This window comes from Neodiprion virginianus, chromosome 7 (genome assembly GCF_021901495.1).
Source record: "Neodiprion virginianus isolate iyNeoVirg1 chromosome 7, iyNeoVirg1.1, whole genome shotgun sequence".
Taxonomy (NCBI): domain Eukaryota; kingdom Metazoa; phylum Arthropoda; class Insecta; order Hymenoptera; family Diprionidae; genus Neodiprion; species Neodiprion virginianus.
Window position 1 is genome coordinate 20751175 of NC_060883.1, and position 25776 is coordinate 20776950.

At 41.5% G+C, this 25776-nt stretch overlaps 1 protein-coding gene across 20 annotated transcripts in view; it reads left to right on the forward strand.

The window, feature by feature from the left end:
- LOC124308652 (uncharacterized) overlaps positions 1–25776 on the forward strand; it is a 179474-nt gene that overhangs the window by 133299 nt on the left and 20399 nt on the right. For 18 of the 20 annotated variants that reach the window (XM_046771539.1, XM_046771556.1, XM_046771557.1 and 15 more), the window contains exons 4-10: positions 7472–7642; positions 10441–10602; positions 11707–11888; positions 13620–13658; positions 18571–18721; positions 21492–21603; positions 25051–25229. In XM_046771539.1, the coding sequence (XP_046627495.1) occupies positions 7472–7642; positions 10441–10602; positions 11707–11888; positions 13620–13658; positions 18571–18721; positions 21492–21603; positions 25051–25229 (996 nt within the window). The remainder of the gene's footprint in view (positions 1–7471; positions 7643–10440; positions 10603–11706; positions 11889–13619; positions 13659–18570; positions 18722–21491; positions 21604–25050; positions 25230–25776) is intronic. The other 2 variants (XM_046771552.1, XM_046771560.1) reach the window with 1 other exon arrangement.

A 25776-nucleotide genomic window follows, 5' to 3' on the forward strand; every position in this document is an offset into this window, starting at 1 on the left:
CTTCGTCGTTCGTAAAAATCGTCTAATCCATACATATCAAAAAATCCATACAACACCCTTCCGAATCCTGTATCTCGGAAAGTGCTGATTTTTAGGACTTGGTACTATAACATACTGAAAATCCAGCCAACTTCAATAAGGATTCAGCGAGGTCCTTTACAGAGAAGTTCCTTTTTTTTTTTTTTTTTGTTTTAATAGATGACTTTTTGCCCTTAGCGAGTTGGTTTATTAAATTCGAGATAACGCGAATAGAGAACGTTCAATTTTTGGTGCGTCCACGTCGAAACTAAAACTCGTTTGTGTAGTGCCCGTTAAAAATGAGATGCGGCAAACGCGATACGCCAAACACGGGCTGCCAAACATCGGACCAGCGACGATAAAGGGCTGCATGTCTCGCCTGGTAAAGCTGGGGGATAAAAACCGAACAAAAACCGGTAATAAACGCCCTTGCGTGTTATCTGCGCAAATAGAGTGAACAAATTTTTCATCTCTTCGAGTACTGGGAGCGAAAATACTCGAGGTCAACGAGTTTTCATTTCTCAAAGCGTTAATTGAAAACCGATTTCGCTATCTGCGATGGTTAAACTCGGGTAAACGATGATCAAATCTAAAAAGGAACGCCCATTCCAAGTAGTCGGTATATTAACGGTTTAAAGCGTTCCTAATAATATCTCGGAAATCACGGGTTCAAAGAGGGATCAAATCCGTATTAATCGGTTAACTGGTACAGACTTTTTTCAGTTTTCGTGCTAGAATCGTTAGCCACATACAATCGACCGAATTATACCAAAATTGTTACCCGGGGTTTTTGGGTTCCTTATTTCATTTCAGAAGTTATTTTTTGAATTCGCCAAGCCCTGAGGGTGAAAACGCGGGTGAATTATTTGTTTTATTATGAATTTTGTTGTTACATTCAAATTCGAAATTTTGTGTCTGTGTATTTTTTTTTTTTTTTTTTTGTGGTCTACGATTCCATTGCGAAAGTTATTTTTTCAATCTGCTACCTCTTGAGGGTGAAAAACGATCCCCAGCATATCAAGAGACTAGTCATAAATTTACTTTACTCCTTATTTTACATTGGCATCAGGCTGGCGTTGGTGATGAGGCTGGTTAGTTGGCTAGTTTCGGTTTTAGTTAGAGATTTAGGTATCCAGTTTTACTCAGACTATAGCTGATCTTTCGTTACTTCATGCTTGTCTTCCTTTTCATATATTTTCCAATTTTATATTTGTAAACAGCAACGCTAAAAACCTTCATGTGATGATTTTCAGATTAACTGTCTAGCGTTACGAAAATTTTAAGTATCATCGTCGCCATTTTGGATCCTATGTTTCGCAACTCTTCAATTCACAATAAAAAAATTCATCATCAACGACCCCAAATGCCCCCGAGTAACCAGTTTCAAAAAACTTATTCCACTTCTCAACTTTTTAATACAAGGACGCTGAGAACTGTTGCAATTATCAGCGTCAAGTCACGCAAGAATTTCTCGCATTAATAATCCCCCGGTAAGAGAATATCTTTTGCGACTTTGGGATGGCATTGTTACAATATATAAACGTACGCTGGGCGTTTATGGGGTGAGAAGATGGCAGGAGAGGGGGAGGGATGCCGCTCTTAAGAGACAGTTGAAATATATAGATGTTCCCCCCGTCTCTGCAGTGCAGCACCACCGCCGTTTGGGTCAGTGATGAAGTGTTTTCGTCATTCCAGGTGATCCCGCGGGAATTGAGAAGGCAAAGGAATTTAATTTCACGCTCCCTCGGGAAACCAAACGACTCTGTCCCCCTCCACCCTCCCTCCCCCCCGGCCCCCGCCCGCCGCCCTTCCGCCTGCCTCGCAGAGCAGCTTTTCTCCGCCTCTACGGCAGCCTTAACCTCTAAACTCTATTTTCTGGCACCAACAACGCGAAGCTTTCTTGGTCGAATCAGCTTATCCTCGAGGCCCCCTAGCTCCGGTGAGTGACTTTTTCCTCCCCCCCGCCTCCCCCTCCGCCCTCCATTCCTCATCCCCGACAGACATTTTCGCATCTAACGCCTACGGCGGAATCCAACCGGAGACCGGTTGTGATGGTTGGTTTTACAAGAAGAAAAACCATAGCGTCGATTCGTATTTTTGAAACTACGCTGACCCGCCTGAAAACGTCAAATTTGAACTAACGATAATTAAGTGACTGTATTCGAAACGTCTGATTTTTAAAATTGAATTAAGGAGTTTGAATTTTTCAATTTCGCAGTAATTATCTTGCAACTTGTTTTTCGAACTGGTTTACCTCATCATTTTCGGCCGTATTTTTTCACTGGGGGTAGAAAAGTATAATGATCGTATAATGAAATGGTTACGATATAAAAGTTTGAAAGTATGTTTCGGAATGAAAACGAGAGTTTAATATCGCCTGAATTCGAAAATCGTCCACTGATTTTAGACTCAGAATTTTTATACCTTTAATTTGACCTTTATGAATTTCGACTCTAGTATATTTTCGACTTTCTGCATTTTCATTTCTATAAAACAGACCCCGTATTATTTTCTGATTTTTCAACGTTTTTATTCCCGCCAGGGGTTTGATTTCAATTTTTCCTTTCCGGCGAATATCTGTCTCACACCGTCACCGTCGTATTTTCATGTCAGCGAACCAGGATCAATCGGTATATCGAAATGTGAAAAAAAAAAAAAAACAACTGGCACAAAAAATGGCTGAAAAATTGAAGAGAAAAAGAAATAAAGAAATAAATAAAACATTATCACGCGTATCAACGCGAGGTTGTACAGCAATTTTTGTGCTGCATTTCGACGGGTGATTCGTGTCTACACGCCACGTACAGAACTCGGTTGTCCATTTTGTTGGTCGTGCTGCAGTGTTAGCCAATAAATCATTCCGAAAACGTCGATCAATCAAACGGAAGTCCGAGTGCGCGTCAACTTCCGTTACGGGGATAAAACATTGTTTGGCATTGTAGGCCAAGCTCTGCGGTATCTGCCTTGTCGAATTTTACAACATTAACAGACGTACCGAAATGAAAAAGTCAGAACGTCAAACAGAAGCTTTGATGAGCTTTCGCGAATCAACCTCACAAAACCTGCAACCCTTATTCCCTTCGTCCGCATTCTTGGTATCTCCATCCCCCTGTTTTTCTTTTCCTTTCAATTTTTATTCCTCTGATCCGATATTAAATTCTCTGTTCAAAACACCGCCAATTTCCTATACGAAAGAGAGCGTAGAATTGAAAAAACACACTCACGCACACTGGCGCGTACAGAAGTGTAAAGAAATAGGGGTGGATATTAGGCACTCGCATCGAGCCGAGAAACACCCCCAACTGTCACTGGCACTCACATGCAGGGATGACTTCTTTTTTTGGTCAGTTTGAGTGACCCCGATCCCGAAGCGGCCAGCCTTTTTTTTACGAATTACGCTGTGCATTTGTTCTCGAGAATTTTTTTTCTTTTCTCATCGATTTCCGCCCTTAATGTTCCCTTATTTTTCTTTGCCTCGTCTTTTTTCATCTTCGTTTCACGTTTTTTCTCGTGTTTTTATTCTCGCATGACAGGTTTTCACGTGGATTTGCTTTTTCACGAATCGGTTCGTCGCCGTTGCAAATATGTCACACGGTTTTTTTTTTTTTTATTTTTTCCTTCTTCACACCGGAATGAACGATTTCAATAACAGTCACACGATTTGGTACTCCATGCGTATCCGCACGTGCGTGTAAAAATACAATTCGACCCACCCCTAATACGCTTTTTTCAAAAACTTTTTTCCACTCACAGTTCTTTCGCTATACGCTCCGGTTATTTTTTTGCTTCAGTCGACAGGCGCTATTGAAATTCATGAAATATCACTGAGGGTAATAATTGGATCAATGGGCACGCCTGTTTATGATATTGAAAATTTGGAATCTAGCTTCTTCACTCAATGAAAATTAAACCACAGAAATTTTTTATTCCCAAAAAACACACCGCGCAGAAATTTACTGCGAGTCAAGTTCTTCAAGGTTCAAATTTTTTGAATGTAAATCTATACTCTCAAGTTTCAGGGATATTAGTTTACTGATTTAACCAAAATTTTGTTTCAGAATCTCGTTGATTCTCAATTCCAAACTTCAGCAAGTTGTAATTAAGAAATTCCAAGTTGTATGTTCCCGAGTTTCTATTACAGATTCCGAGTTCCAATTCTGAATTAAAAATTTCACATTCGAGATATGAAGTTCCAAATCACATGTTCCAAAGTCATGGTGTTCAGTTAAAAACCCATCACAAATTTGAGGACATTTCCAGGACATTTTCAGATTATACAAAGACATTGAAAATAGAATATTTCCAGAATACAAGAAAAATTCAAGGACAGTTTCCAGGATCTTTGATGGACAAGAAAAATTCAAGGATAGTTACCAGGAGTTTTGAAAGACAAGCAAAATTGAAGGATATTTTCAGATTATTCAAGGACATTAAAAATAGAATATTTCCAAGGTATTAGAAGAATTCGAGGATAGTTTCCAGGACTTTTGAAAGACAAGAAAAATTGAAGGAAAGTGCGCAAGACTTTCGAGAGATAAGCAAAATTCAAGGACATTTCCAGGACCACTGGAAACCGTGAAACTCCAATTTCCAAGTTCCATATTGTAGGCTCCCAATTCCTCATTCCGAATTTCACAAAGCCATAAGACGACCGGGTTGTGAAATATCCGAAAGGATTTCCTTGCCGTAGTTCTCACATTCGAGAGGAGTTCAGTCGGAGGTTAAGGAGTCGCACAGGAAGCAGACCTTTAATCCGACGTCGAGAAGACGGGGGTGGAGGGTGTAATAAGGTGCCGGTGCCGGGCTGCATCTCGGGCCGCGACACCGTTCCGCAGCATGCTGCTTCCATACTACGACACGTAGCTTATGACGCGACTTACGAGTCCGGCTATTACGACCATGCGCAACTTATACACACGTGCACACGTGCGCAGGCACATAACTATTATACTTTCCCACCCCTTCCGCTATCCCACGGTTTATAGCAAGCGCCGCGGGCGGTGGGAAAAGCGCTTCTAAACGAGCTCAGCGTTTTAGAGGAATCGAATGACTCGTTGAGTCCGAGGGAAAACGGTGGGACTGAACCTGTAATGGAAGCGTAAAGAAAGAAATGAAACTCAAACTTAAAAATATAAGAAAATACTTGACTCATTTTTAATCTTATACTACTCGAAATATACTGCATAATAAATAATTGTCGAGTATGTGAATTATTTTCAAGTATATCAATATATTTTGAGAAAACGAAAATTTTTTGAAAAATATACCGCTATTTTTTAAACATCCCAAACACGTCTCAAAATCGCCCAGTAAGTGTTTCTCTACTCAAATAAAAGCATTTTGAGTCAATATTGTTATTTTAAAGTCAACGTGATGATGTTTGGAAACAAGATATGAATTTAAGTTCATTTCGAACCGAAATTGTGTCATAGATTGAAAAGAAGGAAAAAATTGTTTTTTTCTTTACTCTTCAAAACTTGATGCCAAATTTTTAAACCGAACCTGTTCTTCTAGCATCATTGAAAATTCTCATTGTTTGTTACATTAGACGTATATGTGTAATTTGTATGGCTTGTGTAAATTATCTATTATTCTAGTCGTTGGTCATTAAAAAAAAAAAGATATTCTATGTCAGCGTTTTTGTTTTTCGTAAATTTGATCCTCGATAATAAAAAATCTTGCGGCCGAATTTTTTATCCCATTCTTTACCAAAAAAATGTCTTTCTTTTGCCGAGATCTCGGAACTTAAGTGGCTTAGCAGTGAAAATCGATACGATATGATATAACCCTGCTGTTCTCCTCAAAGTTTTCCTGCATCTGGAGTATATGAGTTAGGATGAAACCGTAGCAACGGTTCGCGAACCAGATTGCGAAGCCGTTCCACATATTAACGAGGCTGCTTGAATCAACGACGGAAGTTTAAATCCCCGAGGATTTATGGCTGCATATAATTAAATTCGTTTGCCGAAGATTAAGGGTGCAGGTTTAAACTTGCGGGGCAGATTAGAAGCCACTGGTAGGAAAGAACCCACTTTTTTCTTTTCACCCTTGGTAATTTTCACGCGCTTCTTTCCGCGCTGTGTGAAATTCCAACGGTTAAAGAATATTAACCGTGATTGAGAATTCGAGATGATGTGCTGTTCGATCCAAGTTACACACGCACACACACACACACACATATATATAAATGTGTATATAAGTTCATGGGATAGCTGTATTATACCTACGGTTTAATTTCGAATGCCGATCCCGTCGCAAATCTCGCTCGAAAGAAAAAAAAAAAATAAATAAATCTCGATGAAGGATACGCGGGCAATTTATTATACATATATATTTCAACTTTTGCGTGGTATTAAAATTTTTCACGCTGGTAACCACGGTGTACGAAATTCTCCGAGTCTGTAACAAGCGCAAAAACGTTCCAAGAGTACACAGAGGCACCTGGAAAAGAGGGAGGCGGGAGTTTTCGTACCGAAAATGTGAACCCCGTTTTATTACGATGGCAAATAAAGTCGCGGATATGAATAAACTTTTCAATGAACGAGAGAAGGCGGCTTCTTCCACGATGCTACCACCACTCCAACCCCTCAAACCTACGTCTCCTTCTTCTTCTTCTTCTTCTTCTTCTTCTTCGTCTTCTTCTTCTTCCTGCCGACCGCACTTTTATGCGCGTGTATTACCCGCGGCTCTTGGTGTGTACCTAACCCAAATACCGGGGGGTGTGTATACGGGCCGTTTTCAAAGTGGTGTTAAGGCATATGGATGGAGCATGCACGTAGCGATTCCCGTTGCAGCTAGAAAGCAGAAGCTTTCCGAGGTGTCCGAAAACTGGGTCATACTCTGTGAATATTAAATCCCCTCGTCCCCTTCTTCTCCCCTGAAACTGCGACACGATCTCCGGAAAATGAACCACCCTTATGTACGACGATGCTCGTGATCGTGCAAGATGCGAATATTATTATTATTATCTCTTGCAAAAGCCGCGCAAATCTTCTACCTCAAGTTTTCTCAAATTCAATAAGATACTATTCATTGGTTGGATCGAAGAAGATAACAATAATTGTTAAAATGTTTCCGCAGTTGGAATTCAAATATAAACTATATTTTTATCGATCGAATTTCAGATCAAAAACTGTGACAGTGTATTTGGGAATTAATGAAACTTGGTATAAACTATTCCAAATTCCAAAAACGCGCTGATGTGTAATTTACTATCATTGGAACTCAGGATAAGTGAAAGGTTGAGTTTTCAATAATACTGATTGATCAGAGCTTTGGTTACTCGAATTCCAAAGCTTTCAACATCTTTCAGCGCGTTAATAATATCACATTATTCTTGTTAAAGTCCTTTCCTACGATAACTATTTCGGCAAATTTGAACAGCCGTTCGACCCCTGATTATCATTAATTTCTTCTACTCACCATCTAACGTTTCTCTTTCTCTTGTTTCCAGTGAAACCGGAAAAGCTGATCGTGACGAACGAAGATACGTCGGAGCCGATCGTCCACGAGAGTACGCTGAGTCCAGTGAACGAGGGTACGAAGTTGGTTCTGAACTGCGAGAGCGGACCAGGAAAGCCAGTTCCCATGGTCACGTGGTTCAACGGAACGCAGCGATTGGAAGGTGAGCTTTCGACGTCGAAGGGAGCTTAACGATCCCCCTCATTTTCATTCGACGTGAAAATATCCTCCCTTCCTGATTCTGCTGAAACATAGAAGAATTCTTTTGAGCGGTTATTCCCAAGCTGGAACGGGGAAGGATGGCACCGTGGATTCATGGGGACTCGTGCAAAGCTTTCCGGGCTTCAAATAACCGATCGGTATTCAGCCCGGATCGTTGAAGGGCTGTTTGGTCAGCCAAAAGCCGAGGGCTGGGACTAGGAACCACAAACTGGGGGCTCCAGGCTCCGGTTGGAAACCTTGGAGGGTGCGATAACGAACGTGAGATTAATGCCTCGTTCTCTCCATTCGCAATCTCCACGCTAACGTTCGACGATAAGGTTAACAACCTGGGATACCGCCTACCTTGTATCCTAGACTGCCTCGTCGAACGCTTTACAAAGGTGTGACTTTGCTTCTCGACAAAATCTCCAAATTGTGGTGGAGGAAATTCAATGTCGAAGAAACGAAATGAGGATGATTTTTGTCTTCGATTCCATTACCGCAATTTTCGACTTTGTCGTGGTGATTTGTGGAAGTCGTTTCTTCTCTTGGTACATTGAACGAAGTATCGATGGTTGTATTTTGATCAGGGAATTCGTGAATTTTAAGCACAAAGATCACGTCTCATTGAATTTAGATGAACAATATTCATTGATCGATTAGAGAATGATATCTTTTTAGAAGAATACCATCGTTGAGTTTTGAATAACATCGTTGATCCTCTCTCGAGTGTGATAAATCTCCTACTTCCATGAAACAATTTTCACAGCAATAGTAGAACAAGATGAACGACACTTGCTGGAGGTCGAAGGTCGCTTCGTTTCCCCTGAACCATCTTTTCCGAGATAGAAATCGCTGGGTCGTCGATTCCCCAGATCGCAATAAGCGTGCATGGGTGCACCGGAACGTGTTACCAATCTAAAAGTGGAATATGGACCGTGGCCACTCGAATCCGTGTCTCCGAGTGTTCCACACCCGCTGTACGGATAAAAATAGGATGAAAAGAAGTAGCAGAAAGGAAGAAGGGATCGAAACTTCGGTAACGAAATTGTCGGATCTCTAATTCACATTCTTATCACCTCGTTTCCATCGATTTTTTACCCCCGGCCAGAAGTTTATTGTGACAAATGCTGGGAAACGGCTGGAGTAGACGCGTGCGTGTGTGTATTCCGCGGATAAAATACGAAAGAGAGAGAAAGGATAACAACGAAAAATTCGGGAACTTGGAGAGTATGGAGAAGAGCCGACCACCCTCGGCTGGTCGGTAGGTACATCCGAAGGGCTGGAAGAGGGGCTGCGGACGTCCCGCTTGAATTACATCCGCGCCTTGATTCCGCGTAATTTTGCGGCCTTCCCTTGTACTTGGTCCCTCCCCCTGTCCACGGATTGAAAAGGATAGCTGGGGGATGGTGAGGATGGTGCTTCTCTTCCCTTTTTTCGCCACGTCGTTGGTCCCCGATCCCTTTTTTTTTTTTTTATTCTTTTGCTCTGCACTCCTTTGCGCTTCCTGCTCTTTTCCACCCTCGCCGCACATATTCTCGAGTGCGAATATTTTTTACCCGTCTGGAGAAACTGCTGAAAGATGTCGCGAAATTTTATCCAGCTGGTGGTAAAGCTTCTATTGTATAGCTATAATAATACTCTTTGCAAACGGAGAGTTTAATCATCGGTAGCGCACACGAATGTGGTACTGTAATAGTTGCCTTGAAGAGAAATTTCATTCTTCAATTCTCACCCTTGCCTTTTTTTTTTTTGTTTTTTCATCTCTTTCTTCTCTTTCCATTCTTCGTGTTTCTGGACTTTGTTCCGCTTTCGCATTAGCCGAATGAATTCTAGCTGAAGCTGTTTCAAGCCGGTTTCTACTCGTCATGGCCAAAGCCCTGTATCCTAAATGGCAACGCGTCATGCTCGAATTAGCCTTTTGTTTGGGAGTTTTATCGTGTGATAACGGTGTTAATAGCTTGCTTCACTATACGGCCACGCTTTTTATTCCTGTTCAACGAGCCTCGAGGACAGGCTTCGTGATGATAAGTTCCCCAATGCCCTTTTTCAGGTTTCCGACAGCTCCCTAATTCCATTGTAACTTTACATCTCCATTAATAACCCGGCTATCCAGCCGATCCTATTTCTCACGCCTCGCCAAACACCGATAAATAATTATCAAATTATCGAGGGTTTCATTTGTTGCTACGCACAGTCATTTGATTTTACTCAACAGGGACACGTTTTTGACTCGGTAATTCAAGATATCGCTTCTACAGGATAATGAAAGATCAAATATCTCTACAGTATTCAGGTTGAAATCATTGAATCGCTTTTGTGCTTTTGCTATGTTGTAAGGTTTCAAGTTTGATTCCCGATTACTTTGTGTCTGTGACAATTGTTCCTTATCTCAAACTCCCTTTGACATGTTCGGCGAAACATGATACTATCAAGGGAACCGGAATGTCGCGGAAACTGATTATTATAGACCTTCGGAAACCTCCAGAACTTGTAGTATTCGAGATAAGAACTGGATAATTGCATTCCATAAGGTAATCAGTTTCCGTGACATAATTAATATCTGATCAACGATTTGTAATTATTATTTAACGTCAAATTCGAACGTCAACACAAAGATCGAAGAGACAATATTATCTTTAGTTATTTATTCACCGACAAGTCAAAAGTGCCGGTTTACTTGCTTTATTTCGAGAATAAAATAAACTGTCAAACCCGAGAATGGCGAGCGAAGAATAAAGGAAAATTCATCGGTTTCAGCAACGAACTCAACCGAGGTGGAGGAAAATGGTATCGGAACCGCGAGCAGCCGTTTAGAAGTGGCCGTTACACGTGGTGACCTAGGGGCGAGTTTCATCTGCAGGGCGAGCAGCCCCGCGCTTAAAGAACCCCTGGAAGTTAAAACAGCGGTGGTAGTAAACGGTAAGTGAAATTTTCAAATTTTCAATATCGTCCTACATTCCACAGTCCCGTAGTTTTTACTGTACGCTGAAAGTTTGGCTCGATTCAGTTCTGATATTTGGATAAAGGTATTCCGCAGCCGTGGTCGATATTCTGCAATCGTGAAATTTGAGATTCTACAATGAATTATATCGTTATTTAACTGGGGCTGGGTTGAAGTTCCGAATTTGAGAAGTTTCCAAAGCGTCTGATTCCAAATTATTTGGTGGCGAAATTTGAAGTAATGAAATAGTTGGAAAACCGACCGATGAAGGTTCCGAAACTTTAAGTTCCGATAGAGAAAAATTCCGAAAAATGAAGTTTTGATAGAGTAAAATTCCGAAAATTGAAATATCACACTGCATAGTTTACTCAACGAGTTGGTGTGAAAATTAATTCAGAGCTTTCGGAACTTTTCAAATTCGAAATTTCATCCCCGCCCCTGCGAGCCTTAGTTAAATTCGGATTCTAACTCAACCATCGAGTTGTTATTCAACTGTCCTTTGAAAACACCTGCTCGCAAAGGTGATTGTGATAGATACCTAACCATTTGAAATATCAAAATCACTATGCTCATTAAAATCGACGCGTCTGCAAATCTTGACTAAGAATATAAAATCCGTGGTTGACAAGTATAAAAATACAATCATAAAATCCACGCTGAATCGAGATCATCGGACGGTATCCAGGCGGTGCGTCGGGGTAAAAATTCCAAAGCACCGCTTCGGGGGAATAGATCAGCATAATATTTTGTAGAAGCTGGGTATTTGGCGAAGCAGCTTTGACCCAGCCGGCGATACTCGAGACCTTGTCTTTCCGTAGTCCCTGGTACCTACGTGAAATGTCGAGTGCAATTTTCCGATATTAGATTCCCTGACCGAGGTGGTCACCCCTCCCCCCTTCCACCGTTATCCCCTCCCCGTCAAGCATCGCGTCTGGCTCTAAAATCACCCAACGGCCGTTTGGCCGCGGTCAGAGGTTGAAAGCTTGACTTCGACCGACCTTGGAACTCGGGGCGAAGTTTAACTGCGCCACCTCAGACCGCGTAATCGCCTTATCACAGACTGTTTTCGTTCCCTCGTCCAGTTCGCCCCCTTGGTATGGACCTCAGCGGTGTCGTGAATCACGTCGTCCAGGGTTCGAAGGTGATCCTCCAGTGCCAAGTGCAGGGCGCGAGGCCGGCGGCCAACATCACTTGGTTCAACGGCACCGAGCCGATCAGCATCGGAAACGAAGTCAACGTGCTGAACCGCGAGCTTGCGGAATCGGTGAGTGATTTTATCGTCATCGATTTGTCGAGCTTTTATTATTGGACTCGGTGCAGCGGAAGGTCGACAAATATCGCGGCCGCTGCACGGGGTCGACTATTTGCCAAAGTTGTGGCCTCGCAGACCGGAGGAGAATATCCACCGAGGATAAGTATAGTATTTAATTAGTCAATAATTGGCCGGGCAAAGCTCGAAACGGCGAGTGACGGAGCGGATGGGCAGGAATCAGACTCACGGCAAACAGGCGAGGGCTAATTATACCCTGGGGATTTGAAGGGCAAACAGTGGGCGCGGTTCGTCGGCCGCGGCTCGCGATTCGGCGAGTCGAATTCATATCTGGGAAAATCCAACCACTCCTGGATAGTCTGCATCCCCTAACGCGTTTTGTTGCGTCGGGAGTTTACGAGGGAGTCTGGATTTTCGTCTTTTTTTTTTGTTTTTATCCTAAACTTCCCCGTAACTTCAAGTATTTAGCGACGAAGGATTAACGATTCTAAAAAAAAATGAGGGTCATATTCGGCTGCAGGCTTCAAGACGGCGAAAGAAGGGCGCGCAGCGATAAAGAGGGGAAAACAACCCCTGTGTAATAATTAATTTTTCTAACAATAGCAACGCAATCAGAGTAACTGCGGGTTACGGAGGAGCTTGTTGGTTTGTACGGCTAATTTTCAGCGGGGGAGAAGAAAGAAGGAGAGAGAGAGAGAAAGAGAGAGAGAGAGAGAGAGAGAGAGAGAGAGAGAGGGAGGGTCGCGAGTCGCGAGGATTGACGAGGGGGAGGAAAATCCGGCGCAACACTTTCGCGAGATTCGTGCTCTCTCCTTTCCCCGTTTTTTCAGCGGCCTCTTTTCATCTGTTTTCTTTTTCTCGTGCCACTCTCCTTTCCCCCGTCATCCCTTCTTTGCCTCACCAAACCCTCGTCGAAAAGCCCGTGGATTTTCTCTCTCGGCCAACTTAGCTACGCATAAGAATTAGGAATTACCGTTTTAATTATCGTTTTTTACGGAGCTTGGGATTAAAAATAACTGCAACAGATTCTAAGACACCGCCTTGTGTTTGGTAGAAGCTTTTACAATTTCAACCCCTACTTTTGCCTTGGAAAATTACCCTTACGTATTATACATATAGTATAACTGGTTTCTCGGGAACAATTAGAGTGAATCTCCTGTATTGGGAAAATTTTTTTTTATATTAATTTTCTCATTTGTTTTCTCTTCTTGTTTCTAATTTGTAAATGAGAATTTTTTCATCCCCCTTGCAGACCTTGTACTCCTTCATTTATTCATTCATTTATTCAAACTCCACCCGATAGTCTGTTTAAGCTTGCCTGAGGAGAAAAAACTTCTTAATCCTAATTTCTGCTATTAATTGAATTTCAAATTACTGAGAGTAACATTTCGTGACGTATTTTTAACGCAGCTCAACTCGCGGGAAGGAAATATAGCGATGAAAGTTATCTAACAGGTTCGAAACTGTAGTTGGAATTTTAGTCTATCTGGAAGAAATAATTACTCAATTTACAGAATGAAAAAAAGAAAAAAGATTTGAATAAACGGGAGCGAAAGTTTGTCAAATTTTATGTAAAATGCGTGAATTGTATGACGAAGGAAATTTTTAATAAAAAGACACGTTATTGAATTACGATACTTGAATATTAATCCTTAAGCAATGGTGTAATGAACAAGTCATTTTGATGTTCCTAATAATTATTGTCAACCCTTTCCATTGACGCAGCCTCAACCATATGAATTAAAGACCAGCATAATACAGCTTGTAAGTATCCAAAAGATAATGTATTCACTCAAAATGATCCTATAATTACAATTTCTATTGATCGATCAGCACTGATGCGATTTTCGCAAAAGGCTGTATCAACAAGTTCCGTCCCTCCATAGTCGATTTACGTTTGTCTCTATTCTTTCAACTTTTCCTGTCAAGGATCTGTGCCCTCAATTCTGTTTAAGGGTCACAAGTATCTTTAGCTTGGGGGTTTCCCTCGTTGTCAAGGGTCGAAGTATGAGCTGCATGTAGGTAGAGAGATGAAAACAAAAGAATAAACAAAACGCTGAAAAGGAATCACAAAACCAGCAAAAATAAGGGAGCAGGAATTACGAAAAAGCGTAAAGACTTTTGGTTCGTCAACCCTGTTCTGTGAGGGTGGATGGCGTGTCTGAAGGGTGGGCGAGGAATACATGCTTACCGATTCGTATACACTGAAACGCGTGTACAATACGCGTATAGCCGTAAAATAAGAGGACGGTGGATGTCGGTGGGGATATTTGACAAAAAGCTCTGCACGGACGGCGGGGCGGGGGATGATAAGCTTACACTGCGATTAATTTTATTTAACCTCTTGGACCGCTTCTCCGTTGTGAGCCGGTATACTCGGGACTTGATGTCCGTGTATAAATAAAACAGAACCCCCGCCGTCTTGGCACTGCGGAATAGCGAGGACGATTCGCTCCCGCGGCGTCTTATCGCGGAACGAGAGAGGAAAAATTCACGTATTTTACATATTTAAAGCAAACGTGACTAGCTCTCGCCGCATCCTTGCCACATAAATTCAAGAGGTACCTACATCCAACCTATCCGTAAGATAGGCTATAACCTCACATTACTTAAAACAACTTTTCGTCACCCGCACAATTTATCATTGAAATTTTTATTTCGATATCCAAGTTCAAAAGGAATTTATTGCGGCAATGATGTATAACAGAAATAGGACGGAATCCATAAAAGGATTTTATGGACGCTGTTTTTTGTGGTCTGACGAAAATGGGATTGGCTAGGTAAAATGGCGCCGGCTCGAGCGATCAGCTGATCGCTTTGGGTTGATTACAGGGCACACAAGATTCCATACCAAGCTGCCAGACGTTAATTCAGTTGGATTCAGCTAATGAAGATTGAAAACTGGGTCGGCATTCCAGTTTTATAACAGAGTACAAGATTTTGCTGACAATTCTGTTCACCCCGTTTGTCAAATGGGATTTTGCGAGGAATCCTATCGAAACGGGCACCTTGCGGGAGTATCGTTGAAAGACGTTTCAGGGAGTTTGTCCGGGTCGTTAGCATGTAAATTGATGTAGCGGAGAGTTGCGATTAGCATAAATAGTATATACTTGGTGGATTATTCATAACAGCATGTTTATCCTCTGAGTAACAATATGTATGCTAAAACAGACGGTGGTAGTAGCTCGATGCGTCGTTCTCTCGTAACTTAACAGTACGTCCAGGGGATGACGTAAGCCATCCATGAGCTCTGGATATCGGAGATCCATAAAGTGTTCTTAAGAAAAAACAAACGAGTGCCGATTCGCCACTGGCAAAATATGAAGACTTTGATAGAGCTGTGTAATTGCCCGTTGTTTACGGGTCTCGCGTGATACACGGTTCGACGGGTTCCTCGCTAGGTTAGAGAGCCCGAGTGATACCTCCATGTCACATCGTCACTTACCCAACGCCCTGAAGCTCGCTCATGGCGTGCTTGATTTAATTAGCGCTAAACGATTCGCCGCTCATTCACACGAGCCTGATTCACTCCTACTTCGAACTCACTCTCTTGATGTGTTGAAGTGAGGATTTACTCAAATGAAGTGAAAAATCATTAATCGAGAATGAAACCTGCGCAACTCCAAATCGAGTTAAGTTTGGAGTGACTCGATTGACTCCAAGCGTTTGGATTGTAAAACTTCATTCTTACAGAGTGAGTATTCCCATCGTCACGCTAGTTGCATGGTTTTAACTCCAAGGAAATTTAGCGAGTACACTGTGCCGAAACTCCAAACTGCTCGAATCTCTGATCACCAGTTAGAGCGAGAAATCGGACGCTAGAAAACGCTTGTTTCTTCTTTCTTTGGAAAGTGTACGAACACGAAACGCGTGTCGAGAATTTTTTTGGTTAAAATCGTGCGGACGCTGGTAGATGTCGAGAACTGAACAGTGGAGAACGGCTACCTACTGCAGGCGCGGTGTGATTTGTGGTCCGATATTAGAGATGCATATCCATTCGTACCGGGTCGAAATCGCGTTGCAGAGATAGCGGATTGGCACAATACGTGTAGGTGCAGGCTCGGAATCCATCGAGATACTACCGGGGAGTAGGACTGACCACTGCTCGATATCGGCTCTGCATAGAGTGCATCAACTCACACCCTAACGTGTATTGCATCCTTCCTCTGACCGTGCCGAATCCGGCTATGGGCAATACAGGGATGTGGCAGAGCGTGTAGCGCTTTGCCGTAGAGCAGTGAGAATGTGTCAGAAACATCCAGTTCGCGAAATAGCGAACACGCATCCCTGGCCGGCAAACTGACTGTCGTAATTGGCATTGGAACAGTTCGGTTGTATCCGGCACATATCCTTGTTTCAACAAACTCAGTCACGTTTCACCCGAACGTTCGCGATTAATTACTTTAGCGAAGATCGCCGTTTTGGTAGCACACAATGAAACAAGATGAGGCGAACGTTCGGATTTCCTTTTTTCCTCGAAGAATTTAGACGACATTATATTTAAGAATAATGCTAGGCTGGTATATTTTGGCGAATATTATGAAGAAGAACGTAGGGAAAAAAAAACTCGAACTGACATCTCGTTATACTCCTCGAGCTTCGCGAGTCTCTCTTCGCCGCCGGGGGTGGATGGAAGTGGGGAAACAAGCCGAAGAAAAATGTAATTTTCTCACGAGGTGTGGGCGGTCTTAGGTCTGCGGTGTATAATGCGGCAGGGAAGAAACACAGAGGCGTAAGCGCACCGAGAACGACTCTGAGCAATTTAAACTTGCCGCCATAAATAATGAACTAAATGCTTCAGTTTTTTCTAACCGGTGTTATGGCCCTTCTCTCAGTTTGGATAATAAACCTAACCCAACCTCCCCCCCATCCGAAGATGGGCCGAAGTTTTGAACGGTGCATTTGGACAATTTCACCGAACGCTTACCACGCAATTTATCGTAATACGAATCTTCCTTCCGGCGTAACACTTTCCGTGACTTGCCGCCCTTCGGGCAATGCTATAAATCGTTGCGAAAAATTTCTCGAGACACTGCAGTAACAAAGAAAGTACCTACGCGCCTGAAGTGTACCTTATCGATTTTCATTATTCTGTAATATTCAAGAGCTTAAATAAAAAATTAGGAAGCTTTTTTTTTGACGCACTGATTCCACTCCTGAAGGTTACCCCTAAAAATTAGGGATGCGACCCTTGACAGTAAAACACTGCATATTATCGTCTGTTGACAGTGAATAACGATAAATTGGTTTTATCGATAAATTTCACGTCATCGTAGAGAGATCGTAATAATCCGATTTTTGGGGAGTAAACTTGAGAGGTTGTTTGTAGCCCTCAATGAGCTCAATTGGCACTTGAAAAAATACGTGTTCTACATTTCTTGATATTCCAGAACGTATCACAGAATGCAGAAAATCCGCGAGGTGCACCTCGGCTACTTTGCTTGTAAGATATGAATGAGTGTATATAATTTTCCCTCCGACAACGTCGGGAAGGAAAACCCCGAGGGTGAAGGAGGATGCGTGTCGTGTCAACTTAGCGTTATTATTTCAACGTGGAAGAATTCCGAGTCATTTTTCCTCGTTCCCGTTTCTCGCTCGGTTAAAACCGAACCGAAATGGAAAGAGAACGGAACATGGGAGATTATTATCATTACCGTCTGTAAAATATTCACCGAAAGGTCTTTTCAACTGCGAATACGAAGTCCGTCCTTGCGGCTTCCGCAGTCTCTTGTGTTTCCTTCGCGAAGGACTCTGCATTGCACCGACGAAGTGTAACTGCTACGTGTACCCTGGACACAAAGGATCCTCTGTTGCTCCAGACTCGTATTATCCCTCGCTAATCAGGTCTTATTGTGACCTCCACCTATTGTCCAGGAATGTTTCATATCTCCACTCTCATCGTGTGTCCCCCAACCTTTTTTCTTCTTCCTTCCGCGTCTCTTTCATCCAGGTTTTGTTTCCCGTTCGTTTATCTTCCAGTTTGTCAAGGTTGTATCGTCCGTCGATCTGATTCTGAGCCTCTAATCCCGTCTCTTGATACTTCGCTGGTTATCACAACTCCCAGAAACGAACAAACATGATGCGATAGTCTTTTCGTGACGATTCTGAAGTAATCATACAAGAAGGATTCGGGACCCAGGGATCTACTGCCGACATCTTCCCCAGTCTGAAACCATTCACCGCGATGACGTCACAGTGATCTACGACTGCTGTACCGACCCGAAGTTCAAAATCGCGCTGCTTTACCAATAATTTTATAGATCGAAGGTAAGAATTACGGGTCGGTATAGCAGGTATCTATCACTGTAACATCATCGCGGAGAAGGGTTTGATTCTGGGTAAAATGTCGGTAAGTGTCGGTAGTAGATCCCTGTGTCCATAATCTCCCCTTGTATTACTACTTTCTGAGCAGCAAACTCGCGGCTCAACAACTCAGCGGCGGCTCGAGAACTTGAGTGTGAAATTGGATGAGACAAGTTTTCAAACTCTTGAATGGATAATAAAGTCGAAAATTTTTCCCTCTCAGTTTACCAAGACGGCAGTAAAGTCATTATTCGAAGAGGTGTATTTTAATCGCGTACATCGCTTAGTCGGTACATGATAGCTGATTAAATATGATTTGCCCTGAAATTGACAATAAAGCTAACTCATTGTTCCTCCAAAACTTTGCCGCCAGATTGACGGCACTTACCGCACAGAGAGCAGCCTGATATTCGAGGCGACCCACTATCAAAATGGAAAGAAGTTCAGTTGTCACGCCGAGAACATCGTGACGCTTCAGAAGAGCATCAGGCCGATGAAGAAGTCGATAATCCTGGACGTTTACTGTGAGTATGATATATATCTGAATTTGTTTTCATTCATTTGTCAGCTACAAGGATTTGTAGATAAGTGAATAATGAACAGCGGGCAGAATTTTCGAAACTAGTACTTTCGCAATATTGAGAGTATAAGTAATGATGACATTCCTTACAGAACCTCGAATAACTGCGGAGCTTTTCTCCCTTACATCTTGAACGACGAGACTTGAATCCCCGCCAAGCTATATAATAACGCTAGAATCGCAACGACAGTGTCGTTATTATCCCGAGAAATCCGAAGATCCGTGTAAAATGAAAATTGTCGCATATAATACAGAGACAGGAATAATGAAACTGCAGTCGTCGCTTTATAACCAGGCTCTCAAGTCCGTGTCGAACCTATTCAAGATGTCCAAATAATGAATTTGCCACTCGTTCTCTTTCTCGCGTGTTCCAGAGGTATTTCTGAATAATGGTAGAAGAAGAGTCGGTATAAGAAGGAGGAAACTGGGGGATAACAGAGTACCTAACAAGAAGAAGAGAAATAACAAAATTTAAAGAAAAAATAAAAAAAAAATTATAAACTTCCGCGCAACTCGCAGGTCGATACATACATGAAAGCGGCGCGCTCTTGGTTATAGCAGCGTGTTGGTTATCTGCGGCGGGAGCTGAGGGATGAGGCGCATTATGAAAAGCCACCCGGTGGAAATGACTGGTGAAACTAACTGTACCGCGCCTATATATGCTATAATATATACTCACATTGACACGCTGTGCGCGTCGTTCAAAATACACGTATATGTTATATACACAGACACACGCGAGAAGACCGATACGAGCTATGCTATCAAGCTTGCGACTATACACGATCCCCGCAACCCGTCTCACACCATGAGTTATCCTTCAGCCGAAGGTGTTGACGCAACACATCGTCCATCTTTCGCCCGATTAACCGAGGGCTATAAATGCGCCGTGGAGTTTTTCAGCCCCCTCGTTTTTTCCTGCGTTTTATCTTTTACCTGTTCTTTTCCCGCAGCTTCTTGCGGCAAAGTCATGGCTTTAAGGGCGGTTCATTTTTCCCCCGCAATTGCAACACGCGCCGAAATTATTTACGACGAAATATTCGATCAATCGACAGTTTCAAATATCATTTGTATCAGGGTCGTCCTTATTTAGGGTGTTGACAAATTTTTTTTGCCCCACCTCAGAAATCTACTTCAAGTAATTCAAAAACGATTTCCTAATTTTTTCAGATTCTTGCCTCATCTCTAAGATAGTTTGCATTGTGGTCGAAATTTCTTATGGAAATAACATGGGAAATACTTTTTTACTCATCATATATTTTATTGTGAAATTAATGATGTTCAAAAAAATCTGTAACTGCAAAGTTTTAGTGGGCATTATTGCTACTGTTTAAAAAAAAATCACATTATCATACCAGCTACTCTAAACAAATCGCACACTCTCGAAATCTAACTTTTTTTTATTTCGAGGAAGTGCACTGATGGTATAATGTCTATTTTTGTTTTTAGATAGTAGCACCGATGGACTTTAAAACCTCGCAGTTGCAAATTTATAGGAACATTATTACTCTTGCAATAAAATATATATTAAGAAAAAAAAAGTTTTTCCCCGTGTTATTTCCATGAGAAACTGCGATCACAAAGCGGAATAATCTTAGAACCGAGGTAAAAATCTGAAAAAAATTAGGAAATTGTGTTTGAATTATTTGAATTTTATTTTGGGAGGTGGGGCAGAAAAATTCAAGTCTTACGGAATAAGGATATCAGCTGCTTTTCGAACGAGTAGCCGAATTTCCCAAGGATTATCATCGTGGGCGATCTGCAATTCTGCATTTTTTTAGCTCGCCTTTCAACTCCGTCGACCTGATTTCTGGCTGAGAGATGACGCCTCCAGCGACAGGATCCCCTGGAATTGAAATAAAACTGCCTGATACGACGTTACGCGTTCAGCTATACACAAAATTCACGAATTTTTCTCCCTTGGCGAATAAATTCCTCTTCGCTCTCCTTCTTCTCCTCGGTGGTAAGCCACGCACCGGTTTCGCGGGTACCGGAAGTGAGTAAAAGGAGCGGTAAGAAGCGCAGCCATTCCTTTCCCTCAATACGCGCAATAAATCGAGAAGGGTTACAGTGGTAATAAGAAGAATGAAGCCAAAGTTTAGTGCAAAATTGCTGTGCTGCCGCGCCTTCAGTTCTGCGTGAATCTCTCCCCAGCATCGTAATAACCTTGATAGCTTCTCCCGTCCCTGAATACGATCGTTTGCACGTGAGAATCGGCAATCTCGTGAAATTTCACCAAACCACAGGGTTGAATTTTTTTTTTCACATGAATTTATAAGCTCGAATTACGAAGGTATTCAATTTTTTTCAACACTATTTGCGGTGATTTTGCCAACCGTAACGTTAGTGACTGAGGAAAGAAAATCGTTTTATAACAAGACGGAATATTTTTATACAAAAACAAGTAAAATCAAAAATAAGGCAAATTGGGCAGGAGTGAAAAATTAGAATTTCTATAATACAATGTTAAGGCCATAATATCGAATTTTCAACGACGCAAATATTTATTTGTAATAGATAGAAAGATATAAAGTATAAACAAACAAAAGAGTAGAACATTCGTGGGTACTATATTTTTCAAAGTTCTGTGAATTACATTTTAAACTCTCTGTCAAATCGAGGCTCGAATCTTTTTGGTAAATTTGATACTCGATACCACAAGGAATGGAGAATTAAAAAAATGTTGACCAATTTTTGGTGCTCTTTATTTACAGATCCGCCGATCGTCAGCTATCCAGTGGGAAATATAACGGTAAACGAAACACTGGATATCCATTTGATCTGCGAGTACATCGCTAACCCGGCGCAGTTGGAGACGGTAAAATGGTGAGTGATTTCTTATACGTAACTATGAGTCATGAAAAATTAATTTTATTAGGTAAAGTTTGTTTTTGTAGAAACCAGAACGATATTTCGGATTCAAAGAAAGAATACCTATTTTCTAAAACATTTATTGTAAATAACAATTGAGCAAACTTTAGTTATGCATTTGAATCACTTTTATTCAAGAATAATAATTGTTAATAAACTAAAAATGTAAAAGAATTGCTAAACCAAGTTTAAAGATGAATATTTTTCGTACTTCTTCTATTTTCGTACGGTCTTTCTCGTATCGAATTCCAAACGTAATCTCCCATCATGCTCTAATTATATTGCCCCTGATAACGTTTATAAAGTCCATAAAATGCTGATGAAAAAATTTTTCCCTTCTCTTCTAAATAGGCACCAATATTAGCCATCAACAAAAAACTTCAAGACTTATTTATCAACGTAGAAAAGACAAAGAACAAACTTTACAACTAATAAATAAAGGTTTCGTTTATCATTCGATGTATAGAATCGAAATTTATTCATCTCAATAGAATCTCTCAAATAAAAAAAAAAAAGAAGGGATTCACCTACATATAATAATAGGAGCGAGAACTGTTGTAATAAGAAACGTTATCTGTAAGACTTGGAGTTAGTTCACTGTATACTCTCGGTATTCGACGAAATTGACTTTCAAGTTTCGAGTGCACGTGACGTCGATGCTGCGGTCCTCGAGAAGTTGGCCGCGATACAATATCTCTCCGTTGTTTGCTTATTTATTATTTCCAAGGCATCGTGTGCGCGAGTTTCTCCCGTACATCTACACTCCACACTCTGGGAAATCCAATATCGCGATTCCAGACCGTATCTATCGGCACTCGTTGTCCCGCGGCCATTCTTCGGGCCTCTATACTCCATCCGCACTTCAAAGTACCTGGGCAACGCCGACACGACGATGAAACGATAATTTTACCCCCCCCCCCCCCCCCCCCTGCACCGCCGAAGCTCTTTTTTCCATAAAAATTTTCAAGCCTCTTTACGCCATCCCCGAATCAACGCGGTTCGTCAATTCAGAACCAATCAATCAAATCCAGTGTCCGTGTGTATAAATTTTCCTTCGATATTCTCGTGTCAGAGAGTTTTTTCCCCTCGGAATTTTACCGCCACGAATTAGCTGAGCTTTCATGGTGCTTGTTATTACTTTTGTTGTGTAATTAAATCGATTTTTGGTAAAATTCACAAATTTTTCAACGTTCATATTCAAGCTGTTTTCTTTTGTTTCACAATTTTCTGGAGTGATTTGTGACTATACCTTTTCCTAATACAAAACTCAGTAGCTGAAAAGTGATCAGTTTCTTAAGATTCGTTAGAATAAAAAGTATACGTCGACGCTTATCAAAAGTGCAAAAATACGATACAATCTCTAATATTTGTTGATAATGATCTGGTTCGTTAACTTTACGATAACAGCTTTACATTATTGTTTCTAATCTCACAACTATTTACTTTTACCATCACTTTCAATTCGTTCTAACGAATACAGCGAGGATAAAAGCACGGAGTATAGATGTGTGCAGCAATATCGGTCGAGCAGTATAAAGATAGAAATGGGGATAATTAAGGTAACGAAGAGCATTGAGGGCGGTTGGTTATATCTGGCGGAGAATCGAGTATACGCATGAGTGTTTGAAGGGTGGAAGGGTAGGTGGTAACTTCCACTTAATATTCGTCGGTAGGTAAAAACCGAGGCGGTAAAACTTGAGACTTAAAATGAGAGCGAAAGCGAATAACCGTGCCGGCGATCTCAGCGGAGTATTGAAAATTCTAATTTCAGATGTTTGCAAGTGTATTAAGAATTAACACCCGGTTTCCCGGGCTCTCGGTCTGCGAGCCGAACAACGTTGCAAGTAATATTCTGAATTAGTTCGTTAGAATCGTTATTAAAATGTTACGCTTCGTGAGCGAGCGAGTTGGCAGACACGAACGAGGCTCTTAAGATCCGCCTGCAAGACGCGAGACTTGCGTAGAGATTCCGAAACACCCGGGGGGTGAAAAAAGGCTGCGAGACTTTTCGAGCAAAGGCAATTCGCTGGCAGCAGACGAGCGCCAAGATTTAAAGAAAGTTACATCGCGAGACGGGGAGAAAGAAGAGAGGAAAGGAGAAAGTGGAAGGGGGGTTGGTCGAGGGTAGCTTGAGAAGTAAGATTGTTAAAGAGTTTCTTCAAGTGAGTTCGGGCTCGCCTGAAGGTCTCGCGTAACGAATGTTACACGTTTTTCGCTTTCCTTAAGAATACATTTTTCAGCCCCCTTCTTTTCTTCTTTTGTCCCCGCAACCCTTTGGTCGAAAATTACTTTTTGAGGGTGTTTGGGTTGAATTGAACCCCGTTACCGGGAATCAAATAATTATTCGAGCCTGAAACGTTCGTCTTTATCGCCTTCTTAAATTTCCTGTCACGTTTTGGCAACGATTATTGTCAATGTTTTGATTTTTATACTACCCAACAACTTGGAAACACTTTTTTTCTACCGACGAGGTAAAAAGAAATTAGATTCGAAGGCAAGGATTTTTTTGGACCGAAGAGGAAAATGTGATTGTATACAATTCGCCCCTCTTGTTTTTCTCCTTATCGACCCTTCGACGGCCACTTAGCCAATGTTGAAAAACATCTTTCGTGTATTTTCGAGACGCATTATAGCCCAACTTTCGTGATAACTACGCCTCTTCAAACGACGTAACGCAACTGTTTGTGATATCGGTACTATAATCTTGGTCGGTATTTTTGTGACGCTAATTCAATGTTATCGTATATCTATTCAATTCCCTGAAAACGTGTTGAGCTTATCCCTCAGTAGGAAAAGATTTAACACCTCTCGAGTTGTAAATTTTATTTCACATTTTCCGCAAGAATAGTGGAGAAGAATAATAAATTTTTTTTTAAATCGCGTTTCAAGTAAAATTCTCGGCTTTCGAGAAGAGAGAAAAAAATCAATAAATAAATGAAAGAAAATTATGAAGAGCCTCGTTCACCTTAAGCTGAATCAAATCTCTGATGAAATGATAATCCGGAAAGGGTCAAATATTTTCACAATCATAAAAAAAATTTCAATAACGTATTTTCGGGAAGCGATCATGCTCGCGTTGAGCTTGCGGAGCTTAAGGCGAATAAGATTAAGTTCCCTCAAGTTTCTTCTACACCTTCCTCAAATATCTCTGACTTTCGCCACCCGCCCTGCAGCAGTCAAACTTGGCGGATATTCAATCGGAAGATATTTCATAACGTAGAGATATTACAGGTGCAAACCAGCTATGACTACGAACTTTGTCTTTTCGTTGAAAAGTTTTTAATAAAGCCAACCGGTTGGTGATGCCGAAACGACGGCTAAATCCTCGCGAATATCCTTACAGTCTCAATTTTCAACCCCCATCATCCGAATCAGCTCGTTCAATTATCGTGTCACCCCTAGGCTCCAGGACGGTGAAGAGATCAAGCTGACGGACGATCGGTTCGACGGTGGTACCGTGGAGCAACCTATACTAATAATAAAAAACACCAGCTCTTCGGACATGGGGAATTATTCCTGCGTGCTGGGAAATAGCGTCGGAGAATCTGTCTCACAGGACTATATCGAGGTCTCCGTGTTGTGTGAGTTGTTGCTTTTTCTTCTGTTCTCCTTTGTTTGTAAGCAGAGCTTTGTCATCATCCTCGACATTATCATCACCACCAATTACCCAATATTTATTTGCAATTGTTGCTTCTTTCCCGCACGATGATTCGCTGCTTCGAGTACAAGTGAGGGGCTTACCATTCTTGAATTCAAGTATACACCATGAAAAATGCTCTGAAGTCACTTGAAATCTCGTCAAGTCATTTAAAGTCACTCGTAGTCACTCGATATCATTTAAAATCATTTGATGTCACTCAAAGTCACATGATGTCTGTTGAAGTCACATGAACTCTGTTAAAATCACTTGAAATCAGAAATTCACGAAATCATGGAAGTCACGTGAAGTTACGCAAAGTCACTTCGAATGACTTGAAGTCACTTAAACTTCATGTCATTCAGAGTGAATTGAAATTGTATGAAAACACCTGAAATCATGAAGTTATGGAGTCATGGAAGTCACTTGAAGACACGTAAGGTTAGATAAAGTCATTTGAAATCATCTCAAATCATCGAAAGACGCTTGAC